At 33.2% G+C, this 17,736-nt stretch overlaps 2 protein-coding genes across 2 annotated transcripts in view; one reads left to right on the forward strand and one right to left on the reverse strand.

Moving 5' to 3' along the window:
• The window catches only part of LOC107667047 (egl nine homolog 1-like), a 22,031-nt gene extending 16,439 nt beyond the window's left edge, over window positions 1–5,592 (reverse strand). The window contains 2 exon segments of the mRNA XM_016458630.1: window positions 4,581–4,717; window positions 4,720–5,592. Coding sequence (XP_016314116.1) covers window positions 4,581–4,717; window positions 4,720–5,191 — 609 coding nt within the window. The 5' untranslated portion in view covers window positions 5,192–5,592.
• A 3,863-nt stretch (window positions 5,593–9,455) lies between these two features.
• Window positions 9,456–17,736, forward strand: part of LOC107667162 (translin-associated protein X-like) — a 15,878-nt gene continuing 7,597 nt past the window's right edge. The window contains exons 1-4 of the mRNA XM_016458759.1: window positions 9,456–9,775; window positions 9,900–9,983; window positions 11,415–11,538; window positions 13,102–13,232. Of these exons, the coding sequence (XP_016314245.1) occupies window positions 9,760–9,775; window positions 9,900–9,983; window positions 11,415–11,538; window positions 13,102–13,232 (355 nt within the window). The 5' untranslated portion in view covers window positions 9,456–9,759. The remainder of the gene's footprint in view (window positions 9,776–9,899; window positions 9,984–11,414; window positions 11,539–13,101; window positions 13,233–17,736) is intronic.

The following is a 17,736-nucleotide window of genomic DNA, read 5'->3' on the forward strand; positions in this document are numbered from 1 at the left end:
CTAACTAAAATTTAAATAAAAATGGAAAATATTTCTCATTTTTATTCAGTTAACCTGATGTACTAAAGTCACTAAAACTGAAATAAAAATCAATTAAATTTTTTTACAAATTAAAATATTAATAAAAAATGGTATACATGACAAAAACACAAAAATACTAAAACTAACTAAAATTTTAATAAAAATGGAAAATATTTATCATTTTTATTCAGTTAACCTGATGTACTAAACTCACTAAAACTGAAATAAAAATAAATTTTTTTTTTTTTTACAAATTAAAATATTAATAAAAAATGGTATACATGACAAAAACACAAAAATACTAAAACTAACTAAAATTTTAATAAAAATGGAAAATATTTCTAATTTTTATTCAGTTAACCTGATGTACTAAACTCACTAAAACTGAAATAAAAATCAATAATTTTTTTTCCAAATTTAAATATTAATAAAAAATTATATGACAAAAACACAAAAATACTAAAACTAACTAAAATTTAAATAAACATTTTAAATATTTCTAATTTTTATTCAGTTAACTTGATGTACTAAACGCACTAAAACTGAAATAAAAATCAATAAACATTAATAAAAAATTACAATATAAATAAAAAATTTTATAAATGACAAACACAAAAATACTAAAACTAACTAAAATTTAAATAAAAATGGAAAATATTTCTCATTTTTATTCAGTTAACCTGATGTACTAAACTCACGAAAACTGAAATAAAAATCAATTAAAATTTTTTACAAATTAAAATATTTATAAAAAATTGTATAAATCACAAAAATACTAAAACTAACTAAAATTTAAATAAAAATGGAAAATATTTATCATTTTTATTCAGTTAACCTGATGTACTAAACTCACTAAAACTGAAATAAAAATCAATTAATTTTTTTTACAAATTAAAATATTAATAAAAAATTGTATAAATGACAAAAACACAAAAATACTAAAACTAACTAAAATTTAAATAAAAATGGAAAATATTTATCATTTTTATTCAGTTAACTTGATGTACTAAACTCACTAAAACTGAAATAAAAATCAATAAACATTAATAAAAAATTACAATATAAATAAATTTTTTTTATAAATTACAAAAACACAAAAATACTAAAACTAATTAAAATTTAAATAAAAATGGAAAATATTTTTCATTTTGATTTAGTTTAACTTGATATACTAAACTCACTAAAACTGAAATAAAAATCAATATTTTTTTTAATAAAAATTAAAATATTAATAAAGATGGTAAATGGCAAAAACACAATACTAAAACAAAAACTTTAATAAAAATAAATAAATAAAAACTATAATAGTATCTCAATACTAAAAGAACTCTGGTTAAGCACTAATATTTCCTAGGAAATGAGCAGAGTGAATGTGATTAGAAATCTGTGTGGCTTGGCAAAGCTACCGAGCTTGGCAGATGTTTAAAAATCTCTTTAACTCTAAATATTTGCTCTTTAAATATAAAGCTTTAGACAAAAGGCATGGAGACTTAACTCGCTCAATTAAATAAAAGAGTAAAAAAACAAGACCTATGAGACCTTGGTTACAACAACAAGATGTAATTGTGGGCTTATACTGAAGGACTGCAGAAGGGAAACTGTAATACGCAGTGCTGCTGAGAGAGCTAAACATCAAGGTAACTCGCATAATAATTTGTAATCCTTGAATATGAAAGAGAGGGTGAGTGGGATGGGCCCGTCCTCCTGAGGGTCAGTCGCTCTCATACTCAGGGACAGTGAGAAGGAGGGCGACCCGAGAGATCAGAGGTCACACGCAAGGAGAAACTTATGCTGAGGCCTGAAAGAGGCTTGCATGCACAAAAAACAGGGATATACAAATGCAAATGTGGCCTTAACACCCACTCTTACACTATTTAGAATAACAGTGAAGTCCTCAAACTCTACATTTACACTCTCAGAAAAAAGGTACAAAACCTGTCACTGGGGCGGTTTTTCAAAAGGTGCTAATATGTACTTTTGAAGTACTAATATGTACCTTTAGGGTGAATAAGGTGCAAAAGTCTACCTTTTGAGAAGGAACCACCCCAATGACAGCTTTATTTCTGAGAGTGAAGTATGGGAATCATCATGTGATCATGTTATTTTAGTATCAGTGATATACTGTTATAATTCATTATAATGTCATATTTTGAATTTCATTTGATTTTATATTATCCATTTTCTTTTAAGTTAAAGGTTTAGTAATTTTGTTGTGTTTTTGACCTTTTTATATTACCTTTTTATTCATATATTTTTTAAACGTTTTTTATTAAGTTTTAGTTATTTCAACCTACAAAACAAAAACTACAAAACTAAACAAAAATGAGAAATGTTGCCTTGACAACTAAGTGAAATAAGTTTCATTTTTGTATTTTATTTTTAGTTAACATTTATTTTATTTCAAGTCATTTTTATATAGTTTTGGTTTATTTAATTTTTGTTATTTTATCATTTCAACTTAAACTAAACAAAAACGAGAAACTCTGCTTTGGCAAATAAATGAGATAAAATAAGTTTAACTTTTTTACATTTTATTTTCAGTTAACTTTCATTTTATTTTAAGTTACAACTTTTTACTTTTAGTTTATTTTAGTTAATCTAGCACTTCAATTTAAACTAAACAAAAATGAGAAATGTTGCTTTGGCAAATAACTGAAATAAAATAAGTTTAACATTTTGTACATTTTATTTTCAGTTAAATTAATTACATTTATTTTCTTTTTTTTTTTAGTTCATGTTTTAAGTAACAATTTATTATTATTATTTTTTTGTAGTTTTAGGTTTTTAGTTTTAGTTATTTTAGCACTTCAACATAAACTACACTCTTTTCTTTCACCTGCTTCAACTTCTGCATTAAAAAGCATTATTTTCTAAAGAAATATATGCCTACAAAACATATTTCAAGCATTTAAGCATAATCATTTACATTAGAAAGTTTTTATGACCATGAAAAACCAATTCAGTCAATTGTGTTTAGACTTTTGAGTGCTAGTGTTTACCATTTTAAGAGCCCAGAAACCTGTGCAAAACTGTCTTATCGGAGAAATAATCTTTTTATTATTTTGGTAATTGCACTGGCTGTCATGGCAAATATAGGGTTAGAGTAAACTTCAAAGAAAACTGTTTTTTTTTTCACAAATCTGTGTTAATATCATCCAGTCAAGGGAATAACAACCCAAATATAATTAACGCAGACTTGCATTGCATTCAAGATCCATGCTTTATCAGTGCATTCCCTGGGAATCAAACCCGTGACCTTGGCTTTGCCACTTGCCAGTGTTTGTGCTGTTTGAGATTAATGTGTGCTGTTGCAGGCAGTTTTTGCAAAGAAAAAGTGAAACTGTTGCTCAAAGCTTAAAGGCACAGAATCTAAATATAAATACTCACTGTAATTTTCTTTGCAGAAACTATGACTTTTCTACCCAACCCAAAAATAAAGGAATAAATCACATCAAAACCAGAAAAAAAAAATGGCAAGGATGCATTTAATCTGGAAATTATGCGCTAAATTTAACCAAAATAGTTTCCAAGTAGCTTTCACAATAATTATATCCAAAATTAACTATATAAGTCACAAAGTATCTAATATATCAGCCAAGCCACAATGATCAACATCAGTCTGATAACACTGAAATTCTGGCTTTCGTTAATCAACCAAGCAAGACGTGTTGTGACATTTTTATGCTGTTTTTTGTTCTTTTTGGAGATTGGCAGCCACTATGCATTCATTGCATGGAAAACATGCAATGTTTTTTGTGTTATATGGAAGAAAGTAAGTCATGTGGGTTTTGAGAGTGAGCAAATAAAAAAAAAGCTGTATTAAATCATTTAAAATATATGTAATGTGTGTTCAAAAATATGCATCCATCGCTTTATTCATGTAATAACAGGCAGTTATTAATCAGGCAGGCAAGCAAGCGCGTGAAAACAAGCAGACAGAGAAGGAAAAGCATGCATGTCAACTCCTTCAGTTCCCAGGATGCACCTCATGAAGTTGGTCAACAGTGTTTTTTGTCTCTACATAATCCCTATTATTCCATTTGTGTTGTTTTATAGTTTGGTGATTATTCTAAAATGGGGAAACTCTTATAATAAAGAATGAGTAGATGCATCTTTTGACTGATACTGTATATAATAATAAAAAAACACCTTCAAATAAAAATAACAACATTGATTCGTTTCAGGGCTAAAGTGTGCAGTTAAAGAGTATTTCATCTTTGGAAGACACAAGAAGATATTTTGAAGAATGTTGGTTACTTCCATTGTGTGGACAGAAAATCCAATGGAAGTCAAAGGGAACCGAAGCTGTTAGGTTATTTAAAATATCTTCTTTTGTGTTTTGCATAAGAAAGAGTTGCATGCAGCTTTGGAACGACATACGGGTCTGTAAATAGTGACAGAATTTGCTTCTTATTTTTTTTAGTGGACTATCCTTTTAAATTAGCAGATCGATCTGACACTGCAGACAGTTACTCACTCACAGTTCTTCAAAACAATGATGCAACATGATGAGCCGGTGTTAATAAATCATCCACGCTATATGACTGACGCATACTTACTTTAGTCCTTCCATTTATTGAGTAGTTTCCCAGTTTTCCATTGCAATTCCTGACCAGGTCATCCATGCGACTCATCAAGAAGCAGATCTTCTCGCATCCAGGCTCCTTCCCCTCGATCCAAGTGATTTGATCCCCCTTATGTCCTTAGTAGAGTCACTTTTCTGACTCACCAGCTGTCCATCAGTGAATTTACCAGTCTGCTGGAGAGCTCTCACGTCCTCCAGTATGGACAGCCCGATGTCTTCACCCAGAAAGTTGTCCACTACACAAATGCCATGCTTGTTCATGCATGGGACTATATACTCAGTGGCCAGTTTGTGGGTTTGGGGTTTGGTGGTACTGCTGTCAGCTTCTGAGCTTCCGGTGATCAGCTGTTTTCTGTCTGGATCAGTTGTTTTCTCCAGCTGATGAGGAGTTTGTGGCACAGTCTTGGTCTTGTCAGCCTCTCTGCAGGTGAGTTTGTGTTTTTTCCAGTGCTGTTTCTGATGCTCCTTGCTGCAGTAGAAAGAGATCCGGCACCGACCGCACTTTAAAAGGGTTTCTATCTTTCCACACAGCTCGCAAAACTGTTTATCCTGGTCCGGATCCAGAACCGTAGCGCATCGGTCCATGTTCGCTTGCGGCTGGCCCTATAAATCCAGTCCTTCCACGCACAACGCGTCAGCCTCAACAACTGCAAACGAACAGCGGGGTCCGTTTCATCACACAGCAATATCCGCGCTTTCTCCGTTAAACAAACGGCTGGGTTTGGGATCGTGCCGCGCGAGCTCCATCCCGCTGCTTGCGCGCCGCGCTCCTCCTTGCTTGTGTCGGTCTGCGTTCCGCACGTCGCCAGTAAGAGCCAGACCTCTGACGTCAGTCGCCTATGGTTCAGAGCTGATAAATAGGCCCCGCCTCATTTCATTCACACACACACTGAAGGCGGGACGAGTGTGAAATTGTGTTACTGCTTTCGCGTAAAGTTGTAAAGCAGCGGTGCCCAAACTCGGTCCTGGAGGGCCGGTGTCCTGCAGAGTTTAGCTCCAACTTGCCTCAACACACCTGCCTTCAAGTTTCTAGTATGCCTAGTAAGAGCTTGATTAGCTGGTTCAGGTGTGTTTAATTGGGGTTGGAGCTAAACTCTTCAGGACACCGGCCCTCCAGGACCGAGCTTGGGCACCCCTGTACCTGAAAACCATACTTGAGTAAAAGTACAGATACCTTTACAGTGAAATTTACTCCATTAAGTTATAAACTACTGATTCCAAAACAACTTGAGAAAAAGAGCAGGCTGGCTATCTGATTAACAGTACTTAAGTATTTTACTCATACTGAATATAGGCTCAAAGATGCACTAATCAAAGAGACATCATGGCAGTGAAAATCAAGAAAGAGTTGATTTGTGAGGAGAGCAATCACGTTTATTTTCTAAAACCAAAATAAAACTGAACACTTCAAAATTGCAAAAAAAAAAAAACATCCTTCAAAAAGGTTTCTTCAGTATGACGGTTAAATAAAATTAGCGCTTCTTGCAGTGGATGTGCTGGTTTGGGCCTCATTGCCGGCTGCAGTCATGTCCTCATCTCATATATAAAACACCTCACAACTAGGAGCTCGCATTCATGTAAAGTAGCTTTGTTGGCAAGTTTGGGTGAGTAAGGGCCAAATGCACAAGATTATAGTACTTTCAGTGCCCTGTAGTTGCGATATCACTTTTTTGTAGCAGAAATAAACTGCTGGAGAAAAGCTAGGTGCCATGCAAAATGTAATGTGTAATTGCAACACTCATTACAAATGTAGTGGACAGATACTCATTCAAAAATGTAGTGAAGTAGAGAGTAAAAGTTGCTAATATCTTTGATGCACAGTAAAACAACAGAGGATCCAAAAAGATACTCAGGTACAGTAATTAATTACATTTAGCCTACTCAAATACTTTACACCTCTGATCTTAAAATGTTAATGCCTTTTTTAGTAGTAGGTGGCCTAATTAGTAAGGATTTGGAGGCTGCAGGTTTTAGTTCAGGTCAACGGGGGTCCGTACGAGCCGATTTGTTCAAATGAATCGGATTCTGTTTTATTTGTGACAAGACTTTAGATCCAATTACTTTTATTGTTTTTGCATTAAATTGAATTGTAAGCAACCTGCTAAATTAACTTAATCTAGTAGTCTATCTGATCAAAACTAGATTTATTTTCTACTTTTTATTTATTTATTATTTTGTAATTAATTAATCATGCTGATAATCCCATTGAAAAATTGTCTTTAGTTGGTTATTATGCCTGTTTATTGCACAGTTATTGAAGAACAAAAGGCTCTTTTTAATCAACATTAACAAAGACGGCAGATCTATTTTCAATGCATTGTTTTGTAATGTCATTCATGTAAATGGTATAGCAGCATACACAGGGCAAGAATGTTACTGGATGGACTAATAAGTGCTCTATAAGGTTAAAATCATCTGATAAATAGTTATATTCTCAGTTCTAGGAGAAAAGTGATCGGTCTAAATCAGGGATTTGCCAAGGTGTCCGTTGAAAAGGTGATAGAAAATAAGATTAAAGTAAATAAATGAACACTTTGATTAAAATATTAAATAATATATAATAAAATAAAATAAGAAAGAAAGAAAACAATACATCTAACAGTAAAAATATGTAACGTAATAAGGAAATATTTTCCAAATAATATTTTATACATATAATATTATTTTTAACTGGGTCTTAGTACATGAAAATATTTAGCTTCTTTTTAAATTCTGGGATGGGGGTCTCATGCATGAGGATTTAGCAATCTAAAAGATTGAAAACTCCTGGTCTAAATGGCCAAGTCACTCTATTTTTGTAAGTTGCCAAGCAAGCAAAAATGGTATGGGATTGCAATCAAATGTGCAGAAATGTCATTTGATGATTATGAATGTGTATTTTGTTGTCCACTGCCCCCTGTAGGAACATGCTGGCACTCATTCAGACAGTGAGGAGACACTGGGCCGCACGTACACAGTTGGCATGAATCCTTCAGACCAAGGTTCACAAGGAGGAACAGTAATCTGATATACTGTATGTGCAATCAAAGGAAAGCGCCTCTCAATAAGATATTATGTACTTGTGTGTGTGTGTGTGTACACACACTGTACAATTGTATAACCACAATCCTTTTTGTAAAAATATACACAAATGTTATTTGTTTATTTATTTCTGTGTAATCAGGATTGTATTTGAACCCATTATAGGATTGGTTCCACATTATGATTTTTTTTATTAACATTACTTTAAGATTGTTTGTGTGTGCGTGGGAGAGAGAGAAAATTGTGTGAAAGTTACCTTGTCTTGAGAAAGTTTAGTTATAAAATCAATTATAAAAATATGTTTACTAAATGATTTAAATTAAATTTGAGTAGATAAATACCAAGTTCTGTCATGAAACTCTAGATGGCCCAGGCTGATGGGTCCTTAACATAACTGATGATATTCTTAGCATTAAACGACTTGTCACAAGCTGATTGGTTCATGTTGCATACGCAGCCAATGAGCTTGCTGCTTTACATTTAAATGGCTGATTAGCATTCACTTGAGCATTCACTCTGAAAAATGCTGGGTTGTTTCAACCCAACTTTGGGTCAAATATGGACTAACCCAACTTTTGGGCTAAAAAAGTAATTAAAAAATGTAACCCATCAGCTGGGTTAGTCCATATTTGACCCAAAGTTGGGTTGAAACAACCCAGCATTTTTTAGAGTGTTGCAGCGCGCGTTCAGAGTTCCTCTGAAACCCTCCACCTTCCCCAGCTCCACCTGTATAGATTTGCTACGGGTTATTTTATATGCTATTACTCACAGGAGCACCATATCGGCTTATGTATTGGCGGTAGCAAGTTCCTGTACTTGCTTGCAGCAGCAGCAATAATCTACAAATACAGCAATAACCAACAGCAGCAGCGTAGCAGATCTATTCCGCCAAGACCAAATACATTAACATTGTCATATCCATTACCATGCTAAAATCTTCCAAGAGTTTTCATGATAGAAATCATTTTAAGATGACCACTTTTACAACTGGACTTTTAAAGAGTACAAAAAACGCCTCAGTACATACAAAACATAAAGCAATTCCAACATATCTAAGTCACAGCAAAATGTAAAAACTAATAAAACTAATACAATTTTTTAAAAAGACAGAAGAAAATGGCAAAATGGGTTTCATCAACAAAATATACCTCTACAAGTTTACACAACTTAAGAGTTTTTTTGTTGTTTGTGAGATTTAAAGATTTGAATAAGGAGAAATCTTAAGAAATCGGAATTGGAGTATAAAATAGTTGGCCAAAACTACAAAATTACCAAGCAAATACTCAATATCCAAATTCAGATTGAAAAAAAACATAAAAAAATAAAAAAATAATAATTTAAAAACTTATTTTATAGTTTTGAAATCAAAACCAGGCACATTTCACACTTCACCAAACATGAAGGTCATCGTATCTATCTATCTATCTATCTATCTATCTATCTATCTATCTTCTCTCTCTCTCTCTCTCTGTGTGTGTGTGTGTGTGTGTATATATACATATATATACATTAGTGTGTGTATATATATATATATATATATATATACTTTTTTTTTTAATTTGCATGAATAAAATAAATGTTCCAGTGACTATATGCGCTTAAGAAAGCTCTGTCTTTGTCTGAGGAACTCATTACAAAGATGAATGTCATTCATAATTTTAAACCAAATCTCTTTAGCCTTCGGGAAAGGGGAAAAATAGATATCTTGATCTAGCTAGCCACTTTCTCTTTGGCGAAAAAAGAAGGGATTTTTCCTTAATGGACTAAAACATTCTCGTAAGAGTCAATGGATCAAATTAAACTACGTTACCCAAAATGCCGTGCAGTGGCACGCAATTAAGACGCGCAGGTCCCGAGTAAACAATGGAGGTCCGTTCGCGTGCCAGTGTTCAAAATAAACCGAACCGCGTGCAACACGCCGTTTTTACAACGAATGCACCATTTTAAGAGCACGTTTATAAAACACGTTGTTTCTCGGTTGCATATGTGAGAAAGTACGTCATCATACAGTCGCATGTAAAAACCAATGATGAAGGCGTTCAGCGGGATTTAAACACTACAAAAACACAAGCAGCTGGTAAAACAGCAGTTTACTGTCCATCCGTGAACACACGTGTCCCTTTATAATAGAAATGAGTAAACGAGAAGGTAAAGCCTGACAGCATCTTTCACCGCAGTTTAAAATCATCTGAAGTTCATGCATCGTTTGCTCATAGATTATGATGATGGTGAGTTATGCTTTTGTTTATGTAAATATGTATGTTCCTCGCAGACGAGGGATGCGCCCGAAAACGGAAGACAGAAGCCGGCCCGAAATCCGAGGACTGCACGAGGCCGGTCTCACCTGTCATCGCTGAGCGACAGTCCTGCTGAGACAGGGGCGGATTTAGTGAATTGGGTGGGGGCCCCAGGCAAAATATAGGAATGGGGCCCTATACATTTGCACACATTTTCCTAGATCAACCTTGAGGTTCCTTTTTTGTTGTGATGCTTGCTGCTGCACAATGGTGCCCCATAGTTGTGTCCAATGTTTCTACATTTTTCATGGACATGTTATAATGGCTTTCTTTCATGTTGTAGACCACGAAATAGCAATTGATTCACATTTGAGATACAGGTTTTCACAAAAACAAAATAAATTATAAAATGATAAACCTCACAATTGAGCGTTTAAACCAGGGGTGAATCAGAAGTATAAATTATTATATTAATTTAATATATGTGGGTGGATTTTCACATTGGTCCGAACAAAAACTACAGACTGGATTATTGAAAATGAGCATTCATTCTCTGCCAATAGGAGGCGCTTTTGGAACGTCAGAAATATAGAATGAGAAAAAATATAGCCTATATTGACGAGGAAAGTTCACTGATGAGTTACCAGCGTAAGCCTGTGTGCAAAGGCCATCTAATTCTAAACTTTAAAATACATTTATTTTTAGCTATTTTAACTACAAATTTAAATAAAACTGAAAAAATAATGAAAAGGCAATTATACATTTACACACCTAAGGATTATATCGACCAAAAAAGTAACTGCGTATGTGTCCTCTATTTGGTTCCTTCTCAGAAATGAGTAAGCGGCATTTATTTAATACACACGGTTTCTCAATATTTAATTACAGCTTCAGATGCATAATATTTTCATCTCCTTCAAGCAGGATACACAAAAAGCATGTTCAACTCAGACAGTTGTCGTGGTAATAAACACCGTAAACAGCAACCGTTTGCGTGTCAGTGCTTAAAGGGGTCATATGATGCGATTTCAAGTTTTCCTTTCTCTTTGGAGTCATACCAGCTTCATCACTGTGTCTGTCACGCGACTCTGTTCCCCTTTCGGGCTCTGTCTTTACATTTATTTTGAAAGATGAAGCTCACGATTATGGTAAGGGGCGTTACATTTCTGACGAGTGCTTGCGGTGTTCGGCCAATCACAATGCACTGGGTCAGCTGGCCAATCAGAGCAGACTGCGCTTGTCGGAAGGAGGGACTTTGTAGAAAACGAAGCGTTGAGAGAGGCGGAGCATAGAGGACCTACGATAATGTACAGTATTTGAAAAAGAATGTGTTTTTTGAACATTAAAGCATGTCAACATATTCTGTTACACCAAATACACCAAATAATGATCTTTAAAAAAGCATCATATGACCCCTTTAATGCGCATCTCTTATATGAAAAGCATTTTAGGGGGCCCAAGGCGGTTGCCTACCTTTGCCTAATGGGTAAGTCCGCCCCTGTGCTGAGATGAATGAATGAGTGTTACACATTCACTGCTGTGTTTTCACACTTCCACAGTATTCCAGCATGAACTCGACACCAAGCATGATAAATACGAGCGTTTGGTGAAGATCAGTCGAGATATCACCATTGAGAGCAAACGGACCATATTCCTCCTGCACAGAGTCACCAGGTGAGATTCATGATTTAAAAAAAATATATATTTAGGAGAATAAGAAAAAAGCATTTTGCCCTGAATTCAAATTTGACCCTCTAACTCTAGCACTCTCTATTCTAATTCTATTCTTGCTAGTTGTCTTACTTGCTAGTAGCCTCTGACACTAACATTCTCTGTTTTTTCTATTCTTTTGACTTGTTTTATTTTTATTTAACAAAAAAAAGACCCTCTAACACTTGCACTCTCTATTCTCTTTATTCTATTGTCTTCTTCTTCTTTTTTTTTTTAAGTAGAGAGAGCCTCTGACACTAGCATTCTCTATTATTTTTCTATTCTGTCTTCTTGTTTTCTTCTTGTTTTTGTTTATTTATTATAAAAATGACCCTCTAACTCTAGCACTCTCTATTCTAATTCTAAGAAAGAAAAAAATACTTGACCCTCTAACACTTGCATTCTCTATTCTACTTCTATTGTTACTACTTGCCTTCTTAAAAAAAAAAAAAGAGCCTCTGACACTAGCATTCTCTATTATTTTTCTGTTCTATCTTCTTGTTTTTATTTTTATTTATCAAAAAGCCTTGCTACGTGTACTGCGTTAGGCTAACAGAGACTTGTCACAGCACTTACATATTATTGCCCTTTTGTTGGTTTGATTGCTTCTATTGTCCTCATTTGTAAGTCACTTTGGATAAAACCATCTGCTAAATGACTAAATGTAAAAGGTTTAAAAAAAAAAAATAAAAAAAAAAGTACCACACAATGTGTAAATACTTTACAAGTAAAAAAAATATCCATATATTTCCATTAATTCCATAAATTTAATTTTAGTTTTTAATTAAGTAAATACGAAAAAAAAATGTTGCCCTAAAATAACACACACACGCACACACAGTTATACAATATATATATTTTTTAATTCAATAAATTCAAGTCAGTACGAATATAGGTAGGTATAAATACTTTACAAGTTAAATTTAAAAAGGATTCATAAATTTAATTTTAAGATTAATACGTTTCATGACATTTAAATTATTAAAAATATATTTTTTTATTTTATATAATATCTAAATATGATTATTTTATATTATTTATTATTTTTGACATTTTTAAGTATTTTGATGAGTACGAAAAATATTTTGCTCTAAAATAATTTAAAAAAACATATTTTATGTTTTATATATATAGTAAAATAAAGTGAGTAAATGTGTCTAAATTTAGGATTTACACTGTAAATAAAAGGATTTTTAACATTTTTTAAAAACAAAGATTACTGGAGTACACTTACTGTACTATAAATACTATTTCTGCTTTTCTACTTCAAAATTTCACATTTAATTCAGTGTGTTTCTTTGCCATTTCTTGGTAATTATTTGTGAAATTTACAGTGTAAAACAGAAAGTAAGAAATATTACATTTTATTTTTTCCCAAATGCAAGCTAGATAGATAAGAGTTGTTCCTGCTATATTATACATATAATAGCACAATGTAACTTTTAGATTTTATATGTCGTTTTATGTGTTTTTTATGGATTAGAGCATTTGCTAAATGCATGTAAATGAGCATTAGTGTTTTTTCAGTGTTCCAGATGTTGAGGAGATCCTGAACGAGGCAGATGTGAAACTGGATGGTGTGAGGCAGAAGATCGGACAGATAGCAGAAGAACTGAAAGGAGAAGATTTACACCAGTTTCACCGAGCGTTTACACCAGGTATGGCCACAAAACACTTACAATGGACAGATGATGTGACTAAATAATATTTATATGGCAGTTTTGTAAACATAAGTAGATAATATTATATATATATATATATATATATATACACATTATACCCTATTCTTATAACATCTTGAATACAGGGTTCGAACAGGTTCTGGAAATTCTTGAATTTCAATGTATTATTTTCAAGGTTTAAAAAGTGCTCGGATTTTGGATATAGTGCTTGAAATTGTAATTGCATTGCTTTCATAATAATTCACTGCCTGTGACGTGATCATTTGTATGTTTACAGTAAAATGCAACCTTTTATTGCATACAGTCAGTCAAATTCTATCAAGTCAAAAGGATTGCAACTTAATAAGCTCTTGAAAATCGTCACAGATCTGCGATCGCTCTAAAACAGTCATTAAGAGCATCTTAATCGTTAAGTGCATCTTAAGTAAATAGACCTGTAAAGGTCTCCAGCTGAACAACTGCAAAGTTACACCTAAACTGTACAGTTATGATGCTTACAGTTTTCTAGCTTAGTCGTAGCATTATGCGATTAAAGTCAAAATGGTTTGAGAATAAAGTCAAAAATACCAGAATAAATTCGTAGCAATTACGAGATTGAAGTTATTTATAATCAATATTTATAATTAGAGAACCACAATTATCCCTGTGCCTAAAAACTGCAACCCTGTATCACCTAATGACTTTAGACCTATTGCCCTTACCAGCATTCTATGTAAATGCATGGAAAGGGTTGTGTTCGGGCGTCTGCCAAATACCCATTTGTCTGACCAACTGCAGTTTGCTTATAAGGCACAGAGAGGCACTGAGGATGCTACGTTAACTCTGCTGCATGTGATTAGCAAGCACATTCAGCATCCTGGCGCTTTTGCTAGAATTTTATTTATTGATTTTAGTTCAGCTTTTAATCCTGTCAGGATTGAAATTTTATTAGATCGGCTATTAAAATTGGATACCAATGGGCACCTTGTGTTATGGATCAAGGACTTCTTAGCTGACCGTCCTCAAAGAGTCTCTGTACAGGGTACCATGTCTGAACCAGTCTACTTCAACCTTTAGAAAGTTATTACTTATATATATACTTATTTAAAAATGTAGCGATACAGCTTTTCCTCAGTACTGGTAGTACCGAGTTCCCGTATTTGTGTGAGTGTCTGTGAAGAGCGTCAAAGGTTTCAATTTTCAATGCGTTCATTCACAGATATGTTTGTTCAGCGTGTGAACACAGTGGCCAATCAGAGGCGTGCAAGTCAGAATCGCCAAGAGTTTCGCTGTAACCAACAAAGTATAAACACGATGTAAATAAGAGCTTCATTGTGCAGTATAGACAGATTATTTGATCAGTCGGTGAGCTTGTGCTGCTTCATTCATTATAAGGGAGCGTCGTTGCTCACTTTCTGTGTATAACCCATTCATAATTTGAATAAAAGTTTTATTTTTCATGCTAAGTACACACTGCAAAGTTTCAGGAGTGACGACTTGCGATGTTTGACATTGTGATATATTCTCATAACTTTATGCTTAAAATTTGGACTATTCTCAAAATAATATGACTATAATCGTGTATTTCCATGAGTTAATTCTCATCATTTTGACTTTATTCTCAAAATATTGCAACTTTAATCTCATAATGCTACAATTTTATTCTCATTATTTTGACTTTATTCTCATAATAGGACTTTAATCTCATAATGCTACGTTTTTATTCTCGTAATTTTAACTGTGTTCTCAAAATATTACGACTTTAAGCTCATATTGCTACGACTTTATTCTCAAAATGTTGACTTTATTATAAAAATATTACGACTTTATTCTCCTAATTTTTATTTAATTTTCAATATATTACTCTTTAATATCATATTGCTACAATTTTATTCTCGTAAATTTGACTTTATAATATTAGGACTTTAATCTCATATTGCTATGACTTTATTCTCAAAATACTATGACTTTAATTTCAAGATGCTACAACTTTATTCTCAAAATGTTGACTTCTAAAAATATTACGACTTTATTCTCCTTATTTTTCAAAATATTATGTCTGTAATCTCATAAAGCCACAATTTTATTCTCATAATTTTGACTTTATAATATTAGGACTTTAATCTCATATTGCTATGACTTTATTCTCAAAATATTACAACTTTAACCTTGTGTTGCTACAGCTTTATTCTCAAAATACTAACTCATGACTTTAATCTCATGATGCTTTGACTTTGTTCTCGTAATTTTGACTGTATTTTCAAATTATTACGACTTTAATCTCGTATTGCTGCGACTGTATTCTCATAATTGACTTTATTCTTAAAATATCATGACTACAGTCTCGTAATCTTAATGTTGTATGCACAGTGGTTTTTTGGCCCAAGCTTGTGCTGTTGGTCTCCACTAAATCATATCTCAAGTCCAAGGAAGGTCACTGTGCTTTTGCAACCATTATTATTTTTGTCTTTCATAAAGGGAGAGAGGGCAGACGCGATGTCTGCAAGCTTCTGAGGAAAGCGTGGATAAGGGAGGGAGGGGACTTACTAAATTCTGCGGTTATCTGGCTGTGAGGGAAAGTCATTTTTAGATTATGCTCGCAGAGAAATCATCGGGGTCTGTCTTGCGACGTGACCGAGGTCAGATCCTGCCAATTAGCTTTCTATTTTTCTTTGTATTTGAAGAGCTTTACTGGGCTGTGACCCTCGGGCTCAAGCATTGATAAAGTGTCTCATGAGCTTGTGTTCGTGCAGAAGTCATTAAAGGTGCTCGGGGCTAAATTTGACACTAATTGCCGCTGATACGGTGGTCTGATTAACATCAGGTTAATGCTGGATTTTAACGCAACTGGCATTAAACAGGTAATATGTTAATAAGGTGTCCTTAATCAGAAGTGTTTATTAACTGAATAGTTGCTTAATTTAAGATTTTTTCAAGTTGTCAATGATCTTATTTATGAGATGAGTGCACTTAAACACTGCAATCAATGTCGTAATCACCAGTGATTTACTTGAATGTACAACTGTACAATTTACTTGAATGTTGATTGTATAGTTTAGCGTTTAGCATTTTCCATTTCCCAACCTAATGCACATTTGCTCTTTATTTTTATTGTAGTAGCATTAAACAACATAGAAACTGAGAAATATTATTTTTATTACTTTTTTCTCTTCACAGCTATTCACATTTTTCTTCTTTTGTTCATGCATGTTATTTCTTTTTTTTTTTTGCCGTTTTTGGCCTATTATTATTATTATTATTTAATTTTTGCCAATTATTATTATTTTTAATTAATTGTGTTGTAATTTTTTTTTTAATTCTTTGGATTCTTTGATTAATAAAAAGTTTTAAAAGAACATAATTTATTCAAAAGAGAAATATTTTCTAACAATATAAGTCTTTACTATCACTTTTTTAAAATCAATTTAACACATCCTTTCTGAATAAAAGTTTTTTCTTTCTTTTTTTTTTGTGAAAAAATTTAATAAAGTACTGACCCCAAACTTTTGATCAGTAGTGTATACTGTTACAAAAGTTTTCTGTTTTAAATAAATGCTGTTCTTTTAAACTTTTTATTAATCAAATATTATAATAATATGATGATAATCATAAATGTTTGTTAAGCAGTAAATCAGCATATTAGAATGATTTCTGAAGATCATGTGACACTGAAGACTGGAGCAATGATGCTGAAAATACAGCTTTGATGACAGAAAGAAATTAATATTTTAAAGTATATTAAAACATAAAACTCTTATTTAAATTTTTTTTTCTATATTTCTGATCAAGTAAATGCAGCCTTAATGAGTATAAAATACTTCTTTAAAAAACATAAAAAATCTTACCAATCCCAAACTTTTGAGCGGTGTCGGAGTACTATGCACTTCATATGATTCATAATTATGACTTTGGACTAAATCAGTAGCATCACAGGAAGCCACATTAAATCATTCTCTTATATTTTCTACAATAGAAAATGTTTATTTTTGTATTTAAGCAACAAAAGGTGACGACAGCATGTTTGCATGAAGAGTTTCCTGGTTGATCTCCTGTTTATCCTCTGAAGCGCAGTGGCATTGCTGTGCAGTGACCATGAGGAGTGTTTTCTACACGCTGTTCCTGATAGAAATGAAGATAATGCTTTACCCGTATTAGAAATGCCGCTTTTCTCTCATGCCTGGCACCAAACTTCTCTATTGCACAGCCTTTTGACTGTCATTCACGCAAACACACAGTGTGTTTTCAGCGTTTGGCTCACTGAGAGCCCAATAATCTGTTTCCTTTTGGCTCCGAGTGCTGTTTCACACTGGCACAGTTCAGCAGTGTCTGATCCGGGTACAGAGATGGGCCATGCATAATGTAGCTCTGTTATTGTTCCAACAGGCATTGAGCGTTTAATTCTTCACCATCAGAGATGAAGATATTACAAACTGCAGGCTGAACTCATCTGTGCAAACACATACACAGGCTAAAACTGACACACACACACACACACACACAC

Source organism: Sinocyclocheilus anshuiensis, unplaced genomic scaffold (assembly GCF_001515605.1).
Source record: "Sinocyclocheilus anshuiensis isolate Anshui unplaced genomic scaffold, SAMN03320099.WGS_v1.1 scaffold665, whole genome shotgun sequence".
Lineage (NCBI taxonomy): Eukaryota > Metazoa > Chordata > Actinopteri > Cypriniformes > Cyprinidae > Sinocyclocheilus > Sinocyclocheilus anshuiensis.